This window comes from Nipponia nippon, unplaced genomic scaffold (genome assembly GCF_047370975.1).
Source record: "Nipponia nippon isolate SJK-2023a ecotype South Korea unplaced genomic scaffold, ASM4737097v1 scaffold_17, whole genome shotgun sequence".
In the NCBI taxonomy this organism is placed as follows: domain Eukaryota; kingdom Metazoa; phylum Chordata; class Aves; order Pelecaniformes; family Threskiornithidae; genus Nipponia; species Nipponia nippon.
Window position 1 is genome coordinate 6,342,910 of NW_028262333.1, and position 24,247 is coordinate 6,367,156.

Sequence of the window (24,247 nt, forward strand, 5' to 3'; positions counted from 1 at the left end):
CTGCTGCAACCAGGGTTTTTAGCTGTTTGGGTACCAGCAGCTCTCCTGGGACATGGGTGTTTCACATGTGTCGCCAGATTGCTGCAGAGCAGTACAGGCAGGCATGACACCATGGCCAGCTGTACTCAGTGCAAGGGTCCTGTAGGGCTGTAGGGCCCCACTCCTCGCCTGGAAAACAAGCCTGAGCTCCCAGTGCTCCCAACCAGGGCTCACAGCAGCCTCCCACTCTTCCCTCCACAGCCAGCCTGCAGCCAGCAAGGCACTGAGCAAGTCTCATGCCATCTCCCAGCGCACCTTCCTGGCCATCGGGGCCTCCACAGACATCCCTGGGCTTCAAGTGACTCAAAGTAAGGCTGCAGCTCCTCTGAGAGCATCCCTGCCCCTTGCTCAGAGCTGCTTGGGCACATGAGCCCCAGCAGCACTCCTGTGCCTGAGCTGCTGCTGGCAACCACAGGATTTGGGGTGCAGCCTATAGGCAGGAAGAGATGGCCACCAATGAGGAACGAACCCCAGCTTGTCCCACTGAGCATCCCCAGGTGTGCCCAGCCCAGCTTGCGCACCTGTGTGTACAGGCTGTGACTTGTCACCTGTGGACCACTACCATCAGAGATGCTCTGCAAGGGGCCTCCTCAAAGAGAAGAAGGGAGGCTGAGAGGTTGTTTCCCTTCTCTGTATTAAACCTATCTTTAATACAAGTTTAATACTTGTTCACACTGGTGAGTCAGTTCTCTCTGAGCTGGCATTTGTTCCTGGAAAAAAAAAAAATTAAGAAGAAGAAGGAGGGAAACAAACATCCTTTAAAAAGCCCCTTTGGCTCAAAAGGAGGAAAGAATAATCAGGCAGACGTCTCCTGCGGCCCAGCCGCTCGACGGTCCCCCAGCTCTGGGCAGGAGTCCCCCAGCGCAGCATGCTGCCTCTATCCCCACATCCTGCCAGGAAAAACTGCTGAGAGGAAATCTCTGGCCAAAAGCTGCCTTTCCTCCTCTCTGGACTCCCTCACACTCTCCAGCTATCCTTCTGGCCAAAACCAAGAGCTCTTTCCACATTCCCATGACTCTTAATCATCTCCAGCACAGTCAGCCATGCTCTCATCTCTTGGCCCCAAGACCTTGTCTTGCTGGTACCTCTCTAATTGCCCCCTTTGGAGAAGCCCATTCCCCTCCAGTTTGTGGAGGCATGAAGGGCAATCCTCCGCCTGGCATCTTTGCATTGCAAGCGCAGATTCAACAACCACCTCTGTGCAGACATTTTGGAAAAGCCTATCTCCTTCCACCCACGTTTCGCAGCCAGTGTCCCTGTCACCTCCCCATCAATGGGTGCAGCTAAGGCAGAGCCCTTGGGCTTGCCCGAGGCAGGACCTTCCTCCCTTGTGCTTCCCAGCACTGTCAGGTGGTGGCCATAACTTCCCACCCCAGAGCTGCCACGAACTGTCGTGAACTTCTGCTGCAGCATGAGGTTATCCAGAGACAGAGCAGAGAGCAGGGGGCACCCTGTGTCTGACTCGATCTGCTAACATCTTGCTGACTTGAGTGTCCCTAGGAGAACTCTTTTGCTTCAAGCCTACCCTCACCCCTTGTTTTGGAAGAGGTGTGGTCCAGGGGAGGGTTAACGAAGTGCCTAATTACCACTCCCAGGTGCCTGCCAGGTTGTCAATCAGAAAACAGCTTCAGAAAGCCTCCCCACCAGCAAGGTAGTATGGCTGGGTGAGATGGGCTCCTGGAGAGGAAGGGTCCCTGCTTGAGCTCTGTGGCTGCCTGATGGTGACAGGGTTGCTGTGAGCCCCAGGCTTGGAGGTACTGGGAGAGGAGAAGAGCTGGGATCCTCCTTGTGTCGCCCAGCCCAGCTGGGGACAGGGAAGGGTCTGCAGGCTGGACCCCAACATGTGTCCCTGCTGGTGAGGGAGGTGAAGGCAAGCCTGCAGCTGGCTGGGCTTGACCCTGCCCCTGCATGGTGCTGGAGTGGGGTTTGGGAGTGGTCCTCTGTAGCCACAAGACCCCACTCTGCACCAGGGATCATGCTCTTGGTTAAAACAAAATAATTTGTCATCTTCACAGGCCTTTTCCTACCTGGGAGCTGCCCCAGGCTGGAACATCTTTGTGGACTTCTTGTGAGGGAGTCAGCCATGTTCCTGTGTGGGTCCTGAGGACCTGAAGCAAGCAAGATTCACCGGGTCTGAGGTAAACCTTGTCCTGCTGAGGTAAAATGGAGTCTCCTGCCATCAAGGCAGGTCCCAGCCAGGCTCTTTGTGTCCCCAGGCAAGAGGAAAGAGTGCAGTATTCCCTGGTGGTTTGGGTGGCAGTAGCCAGGGCACATCAGGATTGTCCTGACCCCCAGCGTGGTGCAGTGGCCCCTGACAGCCCTGGGGCGCGGTCTGGGGCTGAACCCCATCCCCGAGGCAGGCGGGGGGCCCTGCAATGGGGGGGCCCCGCAGTGGGGTGCGTACATGGCCCCACCTCTGCCAAGGGGGTTTGTCACCAGTGACGTCTCAAAGCATCGCTTTTTTTTTTTTCCTCCCTCCCATTTCAAAAACAAACAAAAAAAGGGAATTTCTTAACTCGTGGTCAACTCAGAAAGGAGAAGCTCCTGCCAAGGGGGCGTTGGGGACGGTGCCCGCAAGGAGAGGCGCCCGCCGCTTGAGAGGATCCTTCAGCCACGTCCCTGCTCCACGCTGGGGGCACCGCGGTCCCTGGGGACATGGGTCCTGCTCTCCTCCTGCTGCTTACCGCAGCTGGCGTCTGGCACGGTAGGTCCACTGCCCTCCCCAAAGCCCTACGGTGTCCCCATGTCACTCTGGGGCAGGTTTGGGATGCGGTGAGGGTTTCCTGGGTGTCTGGTGTGAGTGCTCTATCCCTCCTTGGCTGAGGAAGGGCGACAGCCTTGGTGGGGATGGGGCAACGCTGAAGTTGGACTAATGGGTACTCGGCTCCTGGTGGAGAGTGAAGCTGGGCTCCCAGTCCTGTCTACCAAAAGCCTGCTGTGGGCTGGGATGGTCCCTGCTTCATGAGGCAGCCACCACTGCTATGGGCAGGTTCAATGAGCTTTGGCATAGGCAGGGAGCAGGCAAGAGAACATGTCTGCTCCATGGCACAGCAGGGAACAGACATCAGCTTGGTTTTTAGTGCAGACTTGGCTGTAGCAGCTTCCTGAAGACTGTCCAGAACTATGTCATTACAGAGGGAGGACAGTGGTGGAAAGAGGGTGTGTTACTTGTCTCTGTTGGCTCTGGAGCCAGCTGTGCTGAAGGCTGGCTGTTGGCTGCCTGCAGCACTGCCAGGATAAGGCCAAGCAAGGGGTATGGAAAGGTGCACGTAGCATCTCCTCAGCAGTGGAGAGAGAGGAAAGGAAAACTTCCCGCTGTTTGGGTCTGGGCAGGGGTTAGGAGGTTCAGCAGAAGGTGTGTCCTGAGGGAAGCTGTCTCTGAAATAACCCTTTGCCCAAATGGGGCAAGAGCTGGAGATGCTTGGCCTGCAGGTGAAAGGGTTGGGAAAGTTGGCTGCATCGGCACCTTCCAATGCATCTTGTGCCCAGCTGAGATGTTTGAGGATTGCTGTTTTTGGGTGGTGCTGGCATACACAACAGGGCTGTAGAGCCAGGTGTTAGACCTTGTGATGGAAACAGAACTCAGGCAGCCAAGAAGGGAAAGGTGAATACGCCTGGTTTTTGAGGCTGCAGAGATGGCCAAGAGATGATAACCATCAACCTCAAGAGTCACTAAGCCTGTTCTGAGGTTTGCAACCAAACAGACAGAAACTAGTATTGCTGATATCGTGCCTTAAGTGCTGGCAGCCTCTTGGATCTTGTGTGACACTTTCCTTCACTATCCTTTTGAGCTCACTCCCCACATGATGAGACTATGGTGGGAAGTCCCCCCTGGAAGGGGACAATCTCGGAGGGAAAGCATTCAACATGTAACAGGGAGGCAGTGGGTCCTTCTTGAGCCACTGCTGGGTTCATATTTTCAGCCCAGGAAATTTGCATTCTTCTCACTGTTGCACTGCATGATACTTCACTTCAAGTCACGTCTTTCTTTGACATGCTGAGCAGACTTTTTCCAGGTGTGCTGTGGTGGGAACTGGGTTGTAAAGGCTGCAGAGTTTTTGATTTCTTATGTCGTTTTGTTTTGTTTTGTTTTTAAGATAATAGGGACTAGGCAGGTCTGATGTAGATTTGTGAGACATCATAATGATATCTGTCTCTCTAAAGGTTCCTTGAGGCACGGGGCAATGCAGGTCACCAGCTGTGACATCCTTTTCAGGCACTGTCTGCCATGTCAGGTTGTTAGACACACATTTTTGAGTACCATTGCTGTTGGCCATCTGCAGCACAAAGCTGCAGCATGCCAAGGTTGTCCAGAGCAATAGCCTCAAGCTGGAGCCAGAGCCTGACTTCCTTCTCCTACTTCTTGGATTGCAAGTGCATCTCCTGAGAGTACCCAGGGCTGATGTGGTATGACCATGGTGATCTGGGCTCTTGCTGGGGGAGTGTCAAGGGATCAGATCCCAGCTTCGGATCAAGCAGAGGAAGGATTTGAAACCTGATCAGCTCGCGTGTGTGTTCTTGGCCTTCTTGAGAGGTCTTCCTGGGATTTCTTTTGTTTTCTTGTTGTGGACGAATCTAAACCTCTGAGGTAGAAGTCCCAGGCAGAGATGTGATAAGTACCCTTTTCCCTATCCCCTGCTCCCAGATACTGTAGATGATTCTGGGGAAGGTGTTCTCAGAAAGAAATCTTTTCCCTCCCATCGTTGAGGAGGGAGCAAGGGGAGCTCAGGCCTGGTATGGGTCCCTCCCAGGGCCAGACCTTAGCCCAGTTATCCCCCAGGACCAAGTCCAGGTCCTGATGACTGGCTTCTATGGTAAGGTTCTTGAGCCCTTCTGTCTTACCAGCCTTCACTTCTCCTTCCTCACCATTTCCACACCCTCAGCAGAGGAAAGCAATGTTTTGGCTGGCATGGGAGAGGCAGGGACAGAGCCTGCAGCTGTAACTAGAGGTCATGGTTACACAACCCAAGTGTGGTAAAACCTTTGGCCAGCAGTTACCGGCAATGCTGCGGAAGCTGCTGGAGAGCAGCAGAGAGACATCCCTGGGCTTCGTGCAAGATTGCACACTGGTCAGCAGCGAGAAAGCCTCCCCCAGCAGCCCTGCTTCCCCATTCTGGAAAAGGACCTGCTGGTCTGACTCATTCCACAGCACCCATGAAGGAGTGGACACTTGGGTGGCCTTCACCTGGCATTGTCCTGCATCTAATGTCTTTGCCCTGTCTGTCCTCACTCCGCTTGTGTGGTGGTTGTGCCATTGATGGGAGTCTCCAGTGACAGCCTGAAGGCTTCTGGCTGCTTCTTCACTGTTACGGAGAGCACCTACCCTGAGCCTTTTCTGGCCATAGCATCTCAGTAGTAACTGGAGGTTGACAACAACAAGGTGTGACATGACTCTTGTTTTTCTTGTCTTCCTGCTGTGGCCAAACCAAGGACTAGTTACAACATGGTGTTTCCCTGAGCCAGTTTGAATGCAGCTGTGAGTCAAAGAGCTTGGCTCCCCCATCAAATGGTGTTGAAGCCTTGGATATGGAGGGATAGCTAAAGCAGAGAGTAGTTGAGGGAAAAGCATCCAGAGATAGAGAGTAGAAGCAACAGAAATGTGTCAAGCCCTGCTAGAAAACAGTTTAGCAAAAAGGGAGCAACATTGTACCTCAGATATGTGGAAAATGTTGCTTTGCAAAGGATTCTGGGATATGTTTTTCTCCGCTCTGGGAATAAATGAGACTTTTCCTGTTTCCACAGAAAGATAAAAGCATTAAAAAAAAAAAAGGGGGGGGGGGGAGATAAACTGTCAAATATTCCATGCTCCAAAGCTCCCTGTCCTCTGCTGCTCCCCTAGGGGCAGTGAATTTGATCCAGGCCTTGTCTGGGTTTCCCCTGGGCAACTGCATTGTTGTCACGTACCAGCAATGCTCTCCAGGGCCTCAAGTCTTGTATTCTTGACCCTTCGTTGCATGGAGGGAGGCATCAGCCCAAGACTACTTAAATGATGCTCTTTGAGCTCTGATGGATGGGCTCTGGTGCTACAGCCCTGAGCACAGCTGGTAGTGCAGGACAGACATTTGTACCTTGGACATAGTCTTCCTCACCAAATGAGCTGTGAGCAGGGGTGGATGAGGATGGGCGCATGCTGCTTCTGCTGCGTTACAGGGACAGTGTCCAAGGCAGCACCTGGGAACAGATTTGCTTTAAACTGTCTTTGCTGCTCATGACCGTAAGCAGCCTTCTCTTCTCTTCTCTCCTCCCTGCAACAAGGGCTGTAACATCTGGCCACTACTCCCCTTTCCCCTGAACGATATACAAGTGCAGCTGGACTAACTGTGCCATTAGAGGGTGCTTTGCCCTCTCCCACTTCTGGATGAGTTAGGGGTTTTTATGTTCATTTGGACAACAAATCTTTCAACTAAAGAGTGCTTGTGAGTCCAGAGCAGTCTGCTGTGGAGTTTGAGGCATCACAAGACCAAAGTCAGCCCTCGTTTCTGCTGTCACCACCCAAGAGGAGCACTGCCTGCAGTGACCTCCTCTACAAAGAGCAATGCGTTGATAAGTATGGGCAGCTACCTTTCTACCTGCTATTATTTGAACCTGGGTGTCTTGTCCCTTTAAGATGTTGGGGATGGGTTAGCAACCGGGAAGGAAAGCAGAAGTGGGAGAATAGCCCTGGATAGGGGCCGGAGCGGGGTGCAGAGCCCCCTAAGCACAGATAGCCATTTGCAATGTGTTTCCTGTCCTCTCCGAAGGCCTGGCGTGGGGGTAGCAGTACCGTTTCTTCCCTAGCCCCGCAGCACTGATTCATTTCTCACTTCCCCCCACCCTAAATATAGGTGGTGACTCAAAGAACTCGCTGATGTGGCAAAACAGGGAAAAAAATATTTCCCTCTGACACTAAGGGCTGGAGTGGGACCCTGGTTCCCCTTTATTCAGCCAGCAGAGAAGCCATCTTCAAAGTAGAGATGGCATCCGAAATCCAGCTGGGTTGCCAGTGTCAGCGTGGCCTGGTGTGCTGTATGTACAGCTGCAGCAATGGGCTTTCATGGGCTGTTTACCTTTTCCGTGCCTCAGTTTCCCACCTCCAAATATGAATAATGATGCTGATTCACTTCATAATGTTTTGATGGTATCTGTGAGGAAAACACACTGTTTGACATACGTAGGTGTCCTTGAAAATCCACTGCCCAGCAACCAAAAAGCCGGTCTTCCCAAAAGGCATGCACTGACCTCCTGCTCTGCAGAAGCTTTCCAGGTGTGTTCTAGCTCATCACAGCACCAATGCAATGAAGAGAGCCCTATCTACTAGACTTGGCTTAAACTTCACCAAATGGTGTTATGGGTTAACCAAGTTCATATAGTAGCTCCAGCTCTGCCACAAAAGGAAAACTATTGCAAGAGGCAAAACCCAACAGGAATAACTTCCAAGCTAGCATCTGGCCTAATCAGCTCCAGATGATTTATTTTTCCGTCCCGGTGCTCTAAATGTTCACATGTGGGGTTTTCTCTCTTCCCTGAAATTCATTCCTTGGAGTATCAGGCCATATTGGTCTGGTGGGATGGAGAATGGCTGGAGTGATGCCAGCCAAATAGCCAATTTGAATCCCAAGCCCAGCTTCTTCCTGATGCTGAGCTACTCCATGCTCAGCAGTGTGAACTCCAGCAGAGCATTATTAGGGATCATTTTTGTATCCTCGCTCTTTCTCTTTTTCCTTTGTAGGCTTGGCATCCCCAGTGATCAGCCCTGACCTCCCTGCTCTGGTTGTCAACACGGGTGATCCAGTCACCTTGCACTGCTCAGGAGAGTCTGAAGTTGAATGGAAAAGCCAAAAGAACACATTCAGCAACCACACCAGCAGCACACTTAGTATTCCCAAGGCCACTTACAGGGATACAGGCACCTATAAGTGTGCTTATGTCAACAGCAGCGACAAGGGCATTGCAACCGTGCATCTGTTTGTGCGAGGTAACCATGCTTCCCTCTTCCCACATATGCTGGCAGAACGGCCTCCTATCAGGGAGCACAGCCATTACACAGGTCCTCTCTATGGCTGTGGTTGTGCATGTATTTGGGGGAGCAGTGCAGGTTCCTACTGGGGCAATGGCTCACCCACAGCCATGTAAGCCTGCATACAATGGGGCCCATGGCTGAAGCACTGGGGTAGAGTATAGAGCATCTACGTCCCATGCATATCTGTGAGTGGCCTGGACCTCTCCCTTCATTTACCTTGGCTTCCCTTCCTGAAAAAAACAGGGGTGAAAGTCTGTTCGGTGTTGTAATGAGCAGTGAGATCTGGAAATCAGAGAACTCTATTGCCAGCACCCCAGATAAAGGAAAGTCACACGAATCACATCCTCGCAACATGACCTGAACCCCAAATATTCTTTTACCCCAGAAGAAGTTATGCTGTGGTAGCTCCACCACTTGGGTTCACCCCTTCCCCTGTACCAGAGATACAGTGCTGGACAGGGAAGCTGCATGTCTGATAAATAAAACTAACACCATGGTGAAAAGTTTAATTAGAGGTAAGCATACTTCTCAGTCTCTCTTGCCTATCTACATTTGTGAGTTGATTGCTGTGCTCTCCTCAAATGCCTTAGCTGAAATAGAGCTTGTCTTGTGAGTTTTTGGAGGCTGAGTCAGGCAGGCGTTGAGCAGGGCTGCCCCAGCATCGAACTCCCACTGGGCACCAATGCTGGAGGCTTGCCTTTGCTGGAATGTGTCTCTCGGCTTCCATGCATTTTCTGATCCCCTTCTCTGGCCTATCTTGTCTCCTCTGCAGATCCCAATAACGTGTGGTACATCCCGACTTTCCGGATCTTTGCGACCAAAGGTGGTAATGCTGAGCTCCCCTGTCTCATCACGGCCCCTGAGTATGGATCCAGCGTGACTCTGATAATGGATGATGCCTCCCATCTCTCACCCGGGACCAACTATTCTTTCAGTACTGAGAAAGGAATAACACTATATAATGTGCAAAGCAAGCAGAAAGGCTCTTACCGATGCCAAGCAGTGATAAATGGAAAAATAGAGAAGACACCAAGAATAAGACTGATTGTGGAAGAAGGTAAAGGATTGGGGTTGCTGCAGCCCTCAGGGAGACAGCAATAGTTAAGCTGACCACAGTAGATAAGGAAAAACTCCTTGCCTGTGGTAGGAAAGACCTTCTAAACCTCCAATCTTTAAAGGGTATTTAATGGAGACAAAATTCCATTAGCTTCTGGCAAATTGGCTCCTTCAGGTGGGTCTCCATCAGTTCAGCAGTGTTCAGATCTTTGCAGGCACTATCACAGAACAGAGGAAAAAAAGTCCACCTATGTCTCTGATGTTCTCCAAGTCCTCAGGCCCTGATGCTTAGGATGTAACCATGGCAGAAGGTTCTCATTCCCTTTCAACCCTTAGTGCTGACTGCTGTGCTGTCCCCAACCTGTCCTGCTTCCCATAGACACGTGCACAAATAGGAGCGATGATCCCTAGGGAAGAAGGCTGGGGGTAAAGAGACTGAAGAGGATGGAAAGGAGAAGGTAGCCAGGCCCTGGGGAGTCTCCAAAGCACACAGGGTTACTGGACCAGCTGACGTTGAATCTTTCCCTGCTTGCCTTTGTGTAGCACTGGAGAAGCCTGTGTCAGTAATGATGGACCCTAGAGACCACGTGCGAATCGTGGGTGAACCTTTTGAAGTCACTTGCAGAGTAATTGCTCCTTCCCACAAGTATGACATCAGATGGGTGACTGCAGCAAAGACTGTAAGTTGTGCAGCTTCAAGGGGGTATCGGGCTTTCCTGGAAACTGGGAGATATAGGGTGGTAAGAACTGCCCAGACCCAAGTCACTTGCAGCAAAGCCTTGAACTGCCCAACCAAAGCAGCTATTCAAACAAACTGTAGAAACCTGAATATGGCCATCCTTTCCTTGAGATGGCACAGGGTTAAGAAACACCTGCCCATGGTCAGGATCTCACTGCAAGAGAGAAGGAAAGTATGTTTTCAGCTGAGTTCATTGAGCAGGAGCCACAGTACCTACTAAGGCAACATTTTTCCACCCAGCCCTGCTGGGGCTTATAAAGCAGCAAACATGTTCAGGACAGACAGTTCCCCAGAGAGAAGATATGGGTGAAGAAAAGGAATGCATTTCAAAATCTCTGTTGTGCTGACTTCTAACCTCTAGATGGTTAGATAAGGCCTGCTAGAAGTTCTGATTATATCTGATGCCTTTATTAAGGAGTTGAAATAACATACAAGAAATTAATGTATGTAACATACAGGGAATATCTGCCCTGAATACCTAGGTTTACTATGCCTCTTGGTCTCTGCACAGATGCCTTTCAGTGTCAGGGGCTCTATAACAAAGTTCAGCAGCCCAGAACAGGAGAGGGTGGGTATGTTTGTTGTTAAATATTCAGTTCCATCCTCTGCCCTTCCAAGAAAGCGCCTGATGTTCCCTCTCTGCCTGACAGGTCAGGAGAACTAAAAAGCCTAGCTTTGAAAATGAGAACTACTTCATCAGCGACACCCTGTTTGTTCCAGCAGTGACCATGGAAGACAGTGGGAAATACACTTGTATAGCTAACAATTCAGCAGGATCCAGGAATGCCTCGACAACGCTTCAGGTAGTAGGTGAGTGCTTCCCCAAAAGACAAGGAAGATGTGGGCTGAATCACACCTAGCCTTGAGTATTTGCTGCTTCTACCTCCATCTTGTTCCTAGTTTTGTTGTTGGAAACATCATTCTTGCTCGTGCCTGAAGGCTCACGTGAGAACTGTGGAGCTGCTAGGACAGGAACTGGTGTTCCCTTCAAGTCTTGGGAGGGCAGGAGGACATTTTTTGGATTCTGGATGAAAAATTGGAAAGCTCTTCTCAGTTTCTGTGTGTATATCTAAACAGCTTTAAAACAAAAAAAGACTGGGGCAACATTATGCTGAAGACCAGGAAAGGCTGGCTAGAAGGAAGGGCAAGCCACATGAGCAGAGTATGGATCTTTGTCTCTTCCAGTAACAGATCCACATAAGGGAATTCAGGTCTATTGTACACCTGTTTGTATCTCAAGACAGAAAATTCATCCTCACAGCTCGTAGGCTGGGGTTTGCTGATGACCCAAAGCCGCTGCATACCATGGCTGAGAAAGAGGGCTTGGTCTGAGTTGTTTCCAAGTGAGAAGCCAGGAGTTTAGCTAAGGGGCCTTTCTTCTATGGATGATCAGGAGGTACAGTTTTAGCCTCATCGCTTATTAGGATACAGCATGTAAAACCTCTTTCCCCCATGAAAGTTCGCTAAGATTTTCTAGGTCTCCTCAGGCAGAGTGTAATCCAAGCTGCCATGACAAAGAAGCAACTTAAAAGTACTCCTTTGGCAACACCATCTGTGTAATGCCTCATTCCCTCCTGCAGTGCCCCAGCTGCCCTTTCCAATAATGGTCCATTTATGAAGCTGGTATAAGCTGGTTCCAGGTCTCTGGACATGGCTGCTGATGGTCATGCTCTCCTCCATCCTGCAGAGAAAGGTTATGTGCTCCTGACCCCAGTGCAAGCCACCAGCCAGGAGGTTGCTTTGGGAGAGAGTCTGAAGCTGCAGGTCCACATTGAGGCTTACCCAAAACTTCTCCACTGGGCCTGGGAGCACACGAACCCCTTGAAGAACTCTGGGATTACCACATTCAAGGACACAATGACCTCTGAAAACAACTGGTATGTGCTCTCTCTCTTTGACACTGGCCATGGCATGTTTCCAACAACGCTTTCCTTGTGAGACACGCAGACCCCATGCTACTGGCTTACAGAAAAATCTCTGATTTTAAAGAGAGGAACTGTTCTGCCTTTCTGCCTTCTCTTTCCAGTATTATTAACAAACCACAGTGAGCAGGTCTGATCAGGTCAAGGAGGACACCACCTCTGTCTAACTTGGCAGCCTTCTCTTTAGAAAACCCTGTGGAAGTCGCTGTCACTTTTGTGGTCTGGTTGTTCAAGTTCACACTTTCCTTGTAGAAAAAAATTGCAGGGGTGGATGAACAGTACAAAAACCTGAATTCCCTCACTGCTCCTCAGACCTGTCCCTTTCTCTGCAGTCTGGAGAGTGTATGTACCGAGCGGCACTGTATGCCCCAGGTCAAGAGAAGCCGGAAAAATTGTTATGTGGATAAGACCTAATGGAGGGCACAGTCCTGCTCTTCCAACGCCTACAGCCAACTGAGGCCAAAAGGAGACTGAAAGGAAGAATCAGTCCATTTAGTGGGGAGTTTTGGCAATTCCCCTTTCATTTTCTTAGAAACCCAAAATAATCCACAAGAGGAACTGTGCCACTCAGCAAGTGTGATGGCTTTAGGGCGAGCTCTTTCTTGCATCAGGATCTGGGAAATGGGCTAGGGGCGGAGGGGAGTGGGCACTAGGGACCATGACTTGATGGGCGAAGAAATGGGAAGAATAACTCATTCTGTCAAAGGCAGGAGGACCAGCATCCTCCAGCCCTTCAAAGGCAATGATTTAGATGTTAAACTCTCCTGTCTTTCTGAGCATTCACCCACCCGCAGCCTTTCAGAAGTGCTGTGCACTTGGTGGCAAAAGGTCTTTCCTCTAAGGAAGATCAGACCCTCCCTGCTTGCCCTGAAGGAGCAAGTAGCAGATTCCCCTCGTGGGCTGGGATTAGTGCTGGGAAGCGTTCACCCACTCCAGGGCACAGGGAGCAGCAGCATCTCGCTGAGCCAAGACTGTGTGAGTGCTTGAGTTTCCTCAGCACAGCTTTCTTCACAGTGTTTACTCTCTCTGTGTGAGCAGGTATAACAACACGCTCTTCCTGACCCGCCTGCAGGAAGGAGAGGGAGGTCTCTATACATTTCATGCCCTCAACAATGAGACCAATGCATCAGTTACCTTCAGTATCTCTGTGAAATGTAAGTGCTTGGCATTGCCTGTTCTTTCACCCTGCTTGCCCTGGGACTGGTGCCCAGCTGGCAGCAAGCAGGGTGGGGTACCAGGGTGCTTCCAACCCTGTGCCCCCAGGACACACAGCCAGACTGCATCTGGGACCCAGCTCAAACCTATGCATAGCACAGGGGTTCCTGGTGTTTTATTGTTGCACACATGGAAAGTAAATCAGAGCACAGGGAACGTGCTCTTCCTCTGGTCGTAGCATTCACTGTTTATCTGCCTTCCCTAACAGCTCTTCCAAGGGTCTTCAAAATCAAGGTGCCAGACAATGACTCCAGCATCCTTCAATGCACGGCCATCGGCTACCCTGCCCCACGCATTGAGTGGTACCAGTGCCCCATTTACTCCGACAGGTAAGAAATGCCCAGGAGACGGAGCACCTCCAAGGTGTGTGCTTGCCCTCGCTGTGCTGGCATTTGCTGAGCAGGCAATACAGCAGAGCCTGTTCAAGTAAGAGCAACAGGGATGTTGCCCTGCTGAAAAAAGAAGCTCTTGGGGACTGTCTGAGGAGAGGGGGCAGGTACTACTCCTGAAGCCTTGACCTTGAAGGGTTCAGCCACCTGTGATTCATGTTCTCCCAATGCTTTTCCAAGGAACGTGTGGGTCCCTTGAGACGTGCCCTGGTGTAGGCTGCTGTAGAGCTACATCCTGGCTGGTCCTAGTCATCTTTCTGGGATCTCCACAGGCCTGAGGCTCCACAGAGCACAGGCTTACTGAGCTACAGCGTGACAGAAGGCAACTGCAGCTGCCTGGAAAGGGGCGGTTGTGTCTTAGTACCAGCCCCATTAAAGGAGGGAACTGCTGCCAGAGCTCTAGCCACTTAAAGGTAGTTAAGGCTCTGTCTGTACAGGTCTTTGATGTTCAGGGAGAGGTCTTTTAACCAGGCAGTGAGTAACATGTCTCACAGAGCTGCAACCCTAATTCCCAGTGTCTCCTCTCTAGCCTGATACAGGCATCAATTCGCTTATGAGCAGCTATGCTGCAGAGGAACTCTCATTCTCTCCTGCTTGGTGTCTCTGCAGATACAACGAGGACTATAGGCTGCTACTGAATGACTCCAGTCCCCAGGTGATGAATATGTTGCCCTTCCAAGAGGTGGAGGTGGAGAGCGTTGTCCCGTTCCAGGAGCTGGGTGCCAATTTCACCTTCTGCTGTGTGGCCATTAACAGAGAGGGGAATGCTTCAGACATGTTTCACTCACTCACCATCACCAGTAAGATACAAACTGGTAGCTTGGTGGAGCGGGGGAGAATTTAGGGGCTTTTGAGAGCCCATCTTCCTATATGTATATCCCTACTGTCTTGCAAGAGAGGTGGAATAGATTCCACAAGCCCTGTATCTTCACAGGAGGTGGGAGGCTTTGGCATTTGCTGGTCCTAGGAGCCATGTGGGAATTGCTGGGTGGGCGTAGCCTGGTGCCAAAGCCTGACCCACGCCATGAACACCTTTTAACTGCAGGACCTAGCTCCAGGGCACAGCTGCTGCTCAGCCCACTGGAGTCCAGGGGTTGCATCTTTTGATGGGCCTGTTCTTGCTGCACAGATCTTGGTCCCCAGTCAGTCTGACCTGCACCTGGTGCTCTTTGTGTGGAAATTGGGGTGCACAGGGGGAACCATTGCAGCCTTGAGTTTGGCATCAAGAACTTCCCTCAGTTCCCAGCAGCTCTTTTGGGTGTCTCCGAGGCCAGTGCTGGGTTGTGTTGCATACAGGGGAAGCCTAAGTGAACAGCTGGGCAAAATGCTCTGAAAGATGGGATTGAAATAGGAGTGGTTTACTCATCCCTGGTTTTTTGCTCCTCCAGGAAATGTCATGGCCCCCCCAAACAAGCTCTTCAGCCCTGTTCTCTCCACCTGCTTGGGCACATCGGTCCTGCTGCTCCTCCTACTCCTCTTCCTCCTCTACAAGTACAACCAGGTCAGACTCCCTGTTGCATAGCAAGGATTCACAAGACCTGCCCAGCCTCAGAGACCACGCTGCCTCTGCTGGCAGCCACAGGCAGGGAACATTCAGCTTGCAGGTACCAGGCAAGCTACCTCCTCATCTCCACTGCCTCCCAACTTCCCGCAGGAGTTTCCTGCTGCAGGGCAAGGCTCATGCACCAAACCCAGTGTGTAAACACCTCTCCCACCCTGATCCCTCAGTCCTGTAGCCCAGAGGTCATTGTGGATATTCCTTGGTGCCAGACAAAGGTACTTGCTCTGTGCTGTCAGTTGCAGCTGGTTTTGCTCTGGTCACCATGAATCCATGCAGTCAATTAAGCAGGGGGAAAAAAAAAAGTGGTTTTCAACTTGCATCGACTTTTTATTCTCCTCCCTGCTTTATAAAAAGCTGTCTTTATGGGGAAACAGGATGATGTTAGAAGGCGTTTGTCTCCAGGAAGACTTGGTCACTATTTTTATACAAGAACTTGCCCTGTTTTCTCTGCAAGACTCATTTTCAGCATTTGGATTCCTTCTCAGTTGTTTCCATAAACTGTACCAATCAATAGCCACCTCTGCTTCATCAGTGGGTGAAAATCTGCTGGTTTTTTCAGCTCTCCCTTTTGGCACTCTTCCTTTGACAGCCCATCAAGGCTGCAAATTTTGCAGTAAAGTTCTGGTGCTGGTTGTCAGAACATCCAGCAGAGCCCTCTCCCAAACAGGCACCTACAGCTTTGCAGGCAGAGCTGTCTTTGGCCAGTAGTCCAGAGAGAGAGGTGGATGGATGTGTAAGCACAGCTCTGAAGAAATAGCTTTTAGGAAGGCCTTGCAAGTCCAAGAGAAGCAGGACATGTTTATAAACAATCTTATCTATCTCAGCCATGGGCTTCTTGAGCCATGGCTGATTGCTGCAGTGCTAGGTGAATCATGGAGCAGAAAGCAGCAATGCTCACCCTCTGGGAGCAGGCAACAGCAAATAAACTGAATGCACGTGACATTCTTTATGAAGGACCTCCACCAGAAACTGTGCTGCTTGGAGCATCCTCTCTGGGCCTTTTTCAACAGCCTGCATGGGCATGGATGTTCAACTCTTGGGCAAGGGAAAAAGAAGTGGTGTGGGGGAGAAAACAGATGCTTCGCATCAAAACTGCAGGTCTTTTTTCCTTGGTTATGGTCCCACGTGCCTGTGCTAACCTAGCTTTGAGCATCTACCCATATGCTGCATCCTTCTCTGCAACTATCCAGGGGAAGTGGTGAGGAGAAGCATTTCAGCACACAGCTCCCAGTAACTGGGGCATGAAGTGATTCATCACAGCCATGGTCACTCCACCCATGCTTCCCTGTGTCTGTCTTGATGGACCTGAGACCACCTTTGCCACTCTGGTTGCAGGTCCTTGCCTGTCTCCTTGTACAGGAGCAAAGGCCGCACGCAGTATTCTCGTGGCAAGCTATTTCACTGCCTTTCTCTGTATTTGTGCCTCCAGCCTGGCTCCCTAGCCCTCCCTAACATGAATGACAACACCCAGCACAAGCTGGCAACTGCCTCTGCCCACGGGCTCCAGCACCGCTTCTCTCTGTCCTTGCCTGGTTACTTCTGCCATGAGATTTGTGGAAAAAGAGAAGAAATTCTTACTTCTCTTTCTCCATTTCTTTTTTTTCCCCTTGTAAGGGAAGCGGGGCTGGGCCAGCTCCACCCTTCTGCTGTGATCAGCAACCCAGGGTACCAAGGAAGGAGACACAGCAGGGACACCTTCCTCCAGTACCAGCTGGGTACAGCTCAGCCAGTGGTCTGGTGCTGTCTCTCCCAGCTCTGCCATCCCAAGTGAGGGCAACGGGCTACTTTAAGTGAAAGAGGCAAGAGAGCCTCCTTTAGTCACAGGTGATGACTTGGGGGGACTTTGTAACAGCAAAGGGACCAGGCTGTCCAGACAAAGCCTCTCTCAGGCCAGATTGAAAGCAAGAAATATTTGATGGGCTGAAACCTAAGTCTTCCCTCTATGCCTGCAGGGTGAGAGCTAGAGTGCATGCTGGGACTGGGGAACCCTCAGGACTTGAGGAACATTGAATAACTGGAGGCTCTTCCTTACAGAAACCCAAGTACCAGGTGCGGTGGAAGATCATTGAGGCCTGCGAAGGGAATAACTACATCTTTATCGATCCCACTCAACTGCCATACAATGAAAAATGGGAGTTTCCCAGGAATAACCTCCAGTTTGGTAAGAAACCTTCCTTGCTGCTTGCCTGGTAGCATGCAGCTCACCACAGAGCTGAAATGCTCCAAGGGACAAAGCCAAAGCAACTGGGCAACATCCAAAGCTGCATCCAGACATTACAGCAACATCCTTAATCAGGCCTCGCTGTCCTTTTCCACACAGGGTAGCAAATGCCAGGGTACAAACTGCCTCCAGCCCCCCCATTGCTCCAAGGAAGGTTGAGAGGATCACATCCCTCCTCTTGCATCTGGGGTCATTCCTAATGCATAGAGCCGGTGAGCCCATGTTTGGACGTGGCCTCTTTCATACCATCTTGGCTCACAGTAGAGTTCCCCTTAGATGTTAACCAGCTCTTGACTAAGGGATGTGTCATCTCGTCTGGGCTTAGCAGGAATCCCCACCCACCAGACATTTCCTCAAGGCTGCGTGCAGGACAACTGCTCACTCTCTTTCTATAAAGCATCTTATAGGCATGTTTTGTTCCCCTCTGCAGGAAAAACTCTTGGAGCAGGAGCCTTTGGAAAAGTGGTAGAAGCCACCGCTTTTGGGTTGGGCAAAGAAGATTCGGTCCTCAAAGTGGCTGTGAAGATGCTAAAGTGTAAGCCCAGAGCAACTTGCAAAGGCTGAAATCCCCCAAGCCTCTTTGGGCAGGATGTAGTGTGTGTTCAGCACATGTGTTTGTGCTCCCAGGCTGCAACATCTACTTTTTTAGATGTTTCTGTGATAAATACTGGGTGCTGGAATTGCGCTGCTGTCATTTTTGTGGACACATGTGGCCAGAGGCACAGACAGAGGACACAATTTCCTCTCTGAGTGTCTCCTCCTTTTGTTCCATCTCTCTGTCTACGCCTTTTTCTGTCCTCCCCCATCATCTGTCTTCCTTGTCCCTCCCTCACTCCTTCACACAGCCCTTTTCCCCTTGTCTTGCAGCATCGGCAGACACAGATGAGCAGGAGGCTCTCATGTCCGAGCTGAAGATCATGAGCCACTTGGGACACCACGAGAACATTGTTAACCTGCTGGGAGCCTGTACCTATGGAGGTGGGATCCCACAGCCCTGCTTCCCCCATGGACCCCTCCCATGGCCTTGCTCCTCTGAGGCTGTTACCTCTCCTCGGTCTCACAACAGAGACAGCTGATGAGCTCGGCGGGCTTTTTTGAACCTATAACTTTGTGAGGGCCTGTGGGCTGGCCATTTCCAGATACACTTATGTGCAGTGTGGGTTCTGCTGCCAGGGGAAGCAATCCTCAGGACAGGGCATGGTAACATCGCTTCTTAATGAACCTTTTCTGCCTCTCCCCCAGGCCCAATCCTCGTCATTACCGAGTACTGCCGCTACGGAGATCTGCTGAATTTCCTGAGGAAGAAGGCTGAATCCATAATTATCCAGGATTCTGCTCTGGACACATCTTTGGACAGCACTGCTGATTACAAAAACATTGACCTAGAGAAGAAATACATCCGCAGGTAAAAGCAGAGCTCTGGTGGCCACAGGGCTGAGCAACGCAGGGCCTGGGTGCTTGCTGGCAGAAGTGCAGAGGGCTGTGCTGGGGAGAGATTAAGGCCAAAGTTCTGGGGACTTGCAGAATACCAGGATGTGAAAGCCCCTGGGGTTGCCTGTGTTTAGACTTGGTTACGGTTCCAAGTTTTTCAAAGTCTTTGACAGCAGTCGTTGAATATCCCACAATAAATCCAGGCTTCAGTCCAGTCTGCCCTCCCACAATCTGCAATCAGAATTTTTGGGGCTTCCTGCACTGTTGGGCGCGTGGGTTTTGCGGGACCAGAGGCTGAGCGCTCCCCATCAGCTAAGGGCAATCCCTTGACAAAAGGGGAGCAGTACTTGGAGCCCCATACCACGGGGTGCCTGGGTCCCCTTTCCGAATCAGCCTCAACGCTGACTTTCCCTTTGCCCTTAAGCCTCCAGCCAAGCTGCTTCCTGCAGGCAGGGATGGGGTTTCTTCTCTCAGTGGCTGTGGAGAAGGGTAGAAGGTGCTGCTGGAGGGTTGCTAACAGCCTGCCTCCATCTCCGTTGCTTCTGACTCAGTGACAGTGGCTTTTCGAGCCAGGGTTTGGAAACATATGTTGAAATGAGGCCTGTGTCATCATCATCATCATCTTCAGCGTCATCAGATTCTCCGCAAGCCAGGGGTGAGTTAAAGGCTCATTTCTGTGTTTTTATTATTTCTTTATTCTGGCGATCCTGTCTGGTTTAGCCCCAGGGAACCAGGGTACAACATAGCTTGCATTACTCACCAGGTTTGCAGCAACTCTAAAACTTCACTTTGAATTTCAGGGAAAAGCTCAGAGGAAGATGATGAAACCAGGGAGGACCTCCGTCCCCTCAACCTCTCTGACCTGCTACAGTTCTCCAGCCAGGTGGCCCAGGGCATGGCATTCCTCGCATCAAAGAACGTGAGTGCCAAGAGGACAACTGCCCCCAGCATCCCAACTAGGAAACGCCAGTCCAGCCAGCAGGCACCAGCCATCCTGTCTGCACAAGGCTCAGGGTGTTTTTGGATGGGGTGGCCAAGCTCAGGCAAGCTGCTGCTGGAAATGGGCCTCTCTGCTCTGTTGTTTGGGTTCAGACACGCTGGGCCATGGTGACTGGTCTTCCCTTCAGAGCCTTTGTCTCCCACGGTCTCCCGGCAGGCCATCACAGCAGGGCAGTGTTACGGGGGAGAACCCAGGGCTGCACATCATGTTAGTCTCAACACTTTCTCTCCAGCTTTTACATGAGGTCAGAAACTTTGATGCAAAGCTTTCTCGCGTTGGCAGCTTCCCCACTGCCCCAGGGACAAGGAACCGAAAGTGGCCGTTGAGCTGTCTGCCAGAGCTGGCTCATCTAGAGTATGAGAGTAACCGTATGACTGTTTCAGAGATGGGGGCACAGTGTCAGCAGCTCCTGGCTCTGAGCCTCCTCCCACGGGGAAGACGGCGGCCCCATGAGTGATTAAAGGACTCGGCATAAAATGCCACAATGTCTTAGCACTGCAAACGAAGTGGTTGCAAGAGAGCCCATATTCCTTGTACGTGGTACCTCTTACAGGGGCTTTTTAAGCAGTACGTGTTCCCCCTGCCTCTAAGTGTTGTTTCGGTGTCAGGCCTGGGCTGTAGGGAATTAACTGGGACTGCTGGGGGACGTTGGCTGGGTCTCAGTTGCGCTCTCTTCTCCCCAGTGCATCCACCGTGACTTAGCAGCCAGGAATGTGCTCGTATCAGATGGACGGGTAGCCAAGATTTGTGACTTCGGCCTAGCCCGTGATATCATGAATGATTCCAACTATGTTGTAAAAGGCAATGTAAGTAATTAAAATGGGGAGAAGAGAAGGTACGGGGGTAGGGTGCAGCTGGAGCACGAAGGACAGGGTGTAGCCTGAACTGCCAGTTTGTCCCAGTCTGCAGGACTCTTTGCTCTTCCAGGCCCGACTGCCCGTGAAATGGATGGCCCCAGAGAGCATCTTTGACTGCATTTACACAGTGCAGAGCGATGTGTGGTCTTACGGCATCCTTCTCTGGGAGATCTTCTCCCTTGGTAAGAAAGAAGCGAGCTTGTAAACCTCTTTCATTTTCCATGGCTTACCACTGCCCTAATGTCTCTGCAGAAAAGTTTCCAAGAAAGGAGGAAGGTTGACAAAAATCTAGGTTTTATCAGGGCTATAAAATGCCGTGTTATGCTTCCAGAGGGACCATTAAAAGCAATGGATCCTGGATGATTTGCTCTAACCCAGAACTCCCTGAGAACGAGTAGCACTGGCTCAGGCGATGCTCCAGGCTGCCTCTTCTCACCCCCCCAAGGCTGGAGCGTTAAAGCCTCTGATCTGAGAGCCGCCTCTGCTCCTGTTACTGTCACAGGTAAAAGTCCGTATCCCGGCATGGTGGTGAACAGCAAGTTCTACAGCATGGTGAAGCAGGGGTACCAGATGGCCAGGCCCGACTTCGCTCCCTTGAAAATGTGAGTGGACGCGCTGAGCTGCACACAACGGGTGGCCGGAGCCACTTCACGGGGGACAGGCAGGGAGGTGGCACAGGGACCTTGGTGACGGGTCTGCCTGCCCTTGAGGTTCAGGTTGGATCCTACCAGGCTGCTCCTTGCTCCTGTAGGAAAGCAAGACCTGGGGCAGTCAGTTACGATGCTCCATCCAGTATTTCCCCTCTTTATGGACAGGAAGATGGCAGAGCTCATGTTGTATGCCTACATTCCTGAATTTGGTGGATTATTTTTTTTTTTCAGTCAGCTACTTTTGACCCTAGGACTGTGAGAAGAGAAGCCTGAGTAGGTTACAGGAAGGGAATGAGTTTAAGCTTAAAGAAAAAAGTACTGGCAGCATAAAGCCCCTTGTTGATAGATCAGAGAACTTTGCTCTGTCCACTTCTGTGCTCACCTTTCCCTGGAGCACTGCACATGCGCTGACCACGGGTTTTGAAGACAAGGGACTGCTCAGTACCGTGCGCCTGCAATAGAAAGCGCTGCAGGGAAGAGCCTGGGGCTGCAGACGCTCCCGCAGCTTTGCAGCAGCACAGTGCAACCGCCCTGTCCCTGTTTGGCTCTGCAGGTACAGCGTCATGCAGCAATGCTGGAGGCTGGAGCCCACGGAGAGACCTACCTTCGACCAGATCGGCTGCTTCATCCAGAAAGAACTGGAGGTGCATAAGGAGCAGGTGAGGACCTTTGGGGAGGAGAAAGAAGGGAGACATGCTTTCCCCCTACATGAACATAGCTCCTGGGTAACTTTCCTGGTGATGTCCCTTACCTTTAACTGATGGGAGCAGTTCAGTGTTGGTGAAAAGTCCAGATTTTCCCGTGCTGAAGGGTTCAGTCACTCCCCACCCTGACCAAAGGAGGCTGGACAAAGCAATACAGCTGCTTTGCAGCAATACAGGTAGCAATACGACCGCCAGCGCAGCAGCCCTGCCTCATTCCCCTGGATTTTGTGCGCAGCTGGACAAAAGGCACGCTGCCTCCTGATGAGCTGTCCTGCAGCTCTGCAAAAGCACGGGCATGCCTGTCCTGCCAGCTAGCCGTGTCCCGTGGCCACAGCAAAGGGTAGTGTTGAGTTAGCTGGTCACCCAGACGTCGTACACCATTGAAGGGACCTAAACACACTTGGGGTGGGTGTCTCTCTTTTTTTTTTTTGCTTTCAAGGACTACACCAACCTCCCCTCTACTGCTGAGGAAGACAGCGGCTGCGATACCTCTGGCTGCTGTGAGGAGTCCTGTGAGCAAGAGGAGAGCGGTCAGCCCCTTCTCAAGAGCAACAACTATCAGTTCTGTTAGCTGGTACCATCGCCCCGGGGTAGATCCCCGTCCTCCTGGCTCTGCAGAGCGCACGGTTCTGCTCTGCCCTAGGACGCAGACTCCTCCCGCTTTGGCTCTCCTCTCTGTGCTTTCTGACGTGATGAGCGTTACAGACTCCCTCCCTGACAGGATAGCGCTGGAGCGACTCAAAACCGAGACTCACCATGGGGTCCCTAAGGTCTTATCTCAAGTGTAGCATAGAGTTGTTAGGACGATAACACGCTCCATGTCTACAAGGAGCAGAGAGGACCCTCTCACCTGCCTCCCCACCCCCACAGGAGGCGGTGGGTGAGGTTTTTTTGTAGTTTTTTTTTTTTTTTTAAATACAAGTTGCAGCCAAGTAAGACATTTCCAAAAGTCACTCACATGACTGAACCCTCGTGCCTTATGAGCACATCTGGAACTAAGCCCTGAAGCTGGAACTGCTCCACACACCGGAGGCAGCCCTCCTTGGTGGTCCTGTTCTCTTCCTGTTGTCACTCTGACTCCGGACGGTGCAGGGCGAGTGTTTAGAGATAGGTAAAGCCTCTACTTAGCATTAAATATGCATTAACCTCTACATTTCCTCACGCAACCGACTTCTCTGCAGCTGATGCTTCTGCAGGGAGTGTTTGGGTGAAGCGAGCCAAGGAGACAACCCCAGGGTGATGTGAACTTGTGCCCCAGGAACAGGAGCGAGGGGCAGTTATTCCTCAGGTAAACTACAGAAGTAACCAGCGCTCTTCCACGTGAGCACTGAACACAACCCCAACCCAGGAAAGAATGGCAGCTTAAACAGATCTGGAAATGATCAACATAACACATATCCTACAAAACTTCTGAATTATTAAACATGTAGCAATCACTGCCTTTGTCACAATTATAGATATGCTCTTGTACATATCTTCCTGAGTGTATTTTTAATAGTATAGTTAAGGTAATTTTTTTTCATAAGCTAGGGCCTAATGCCCTTAAACTTATTTCTCATCTAGCTCTTGTTCAATACTATGAATGCCACAGCCACCTGCTCCTGTGTAGCTATCAGAAGTAGCTAACGAACCTTTGTAGCTTCACCTGACTGCAGGTAAAGGATCAATATTCCAGATACAAGCACTGACAGGGCTCGGGCAAACTACAGCAAGACAGAGCTACTGCACGGCAGGCGGCCTTCGTCAGGCTGTGAGCAGTTACGCTGTGGGCCACTTCTGATTATGTTAAACCTGGTTTTATGCTAACACCAAGTGATTCATTTCTCCTTACTAAACAGAAATACATTAGCTTTTTATCTGTCAGCATTATAAAGAATAAAATAAGATGTTTAACAAAACTAGTTTCTTCTAGGGCTTTAAGGACTGTTCTCAGAGGGGAATGGATCAGAGCACGGGTGACGCACTGGCCCATCCTTTTGCACCCTGCAACTCTGCTCCAATTCCTCAGACACTTCTCATTGCAAGTTCTCAAAACCATTCAATCTTGTGTAATGCAAAAAAATTATTAAAGGCAAGGTTTTAAAGCACTTTGCTCTGACTGGCCTGTAATTGGGAAAAATGAAGTAATCCCCACGGATGGATATAACAGGGGAGTCATTTCAGTTGTGATGATGGGATGTGTGGAAACAGTGACGGTGTTTGAGAGAGGTGTGTGGCGGCAGGCTGCGTGGCAAAGGCAGGGCAATGCCGAGGGCAGGGTAGAGGCAGGAGGGCCCTGGCGACAAGAGACTGAAGCTTACCACAGCAGAACCTCCTGTAGCAATGGCTTAGGTGCAGCAGGAGCCCCAGCCCCGGCTGTTAAACACATCGTGAAGAGAAGGCGCAGACTCTTTCCTATGAAACTCACCTCAGGAGCTGGCCTGTGCAGGGACCAGAGCAGGTAGACCAGGGGAGTCAGCCATCT

The 24,247-nt window shown here is 51.1% G+C and overlaps 1 protein-coding gene across 1 annotated transcript; it reads left to right on the top strand.

Moving 5' to 3' along the window:
- Positions 1-2,095: 2,095 nt before the first annotated feature.
- CSF1R (colony stimulating factor 1 receptor) lies at positions 2,096-23,870 on the top strand. The gene is made up of 22 exons (XM_087754113.1): positions 2,096-2,177; positions 2,543-2,743; positions 7,748-7,993; positions 8,811-9,095; positions 9,638-9,774; positions 10,484-10,643; positions 11,521-11,710; positions 12,794-12,909; positions 13,179-13,299; positions 13,969-14,159; positions 14,748-14,860; positions 16,955-17,081; positions 17,572-17,676; positions 18,009-18,119; positions 18,384-18,546; positions 19,124-19,227; positions 19,373-19,491; positions 20,256-20,378; positions 20,500-20,611; positions 20,932-21,031; positions 21,633-21,738; positions 22,223-23,870. Exons 2-22 carry the CDS (start codon positions 2,695-2,697, stop codon positions 22,352-22,354), a joined length of 2,910 nt encoding a protein of 969 aa, XP_087610239.1. The 5' UTR covers positions 2,096-2,177; positions 2,543-2,694; the 3' UTR covers positions 22,355-23,870.
- Positions 23,871-24,247: the final 377 nt, after the last annotated feature.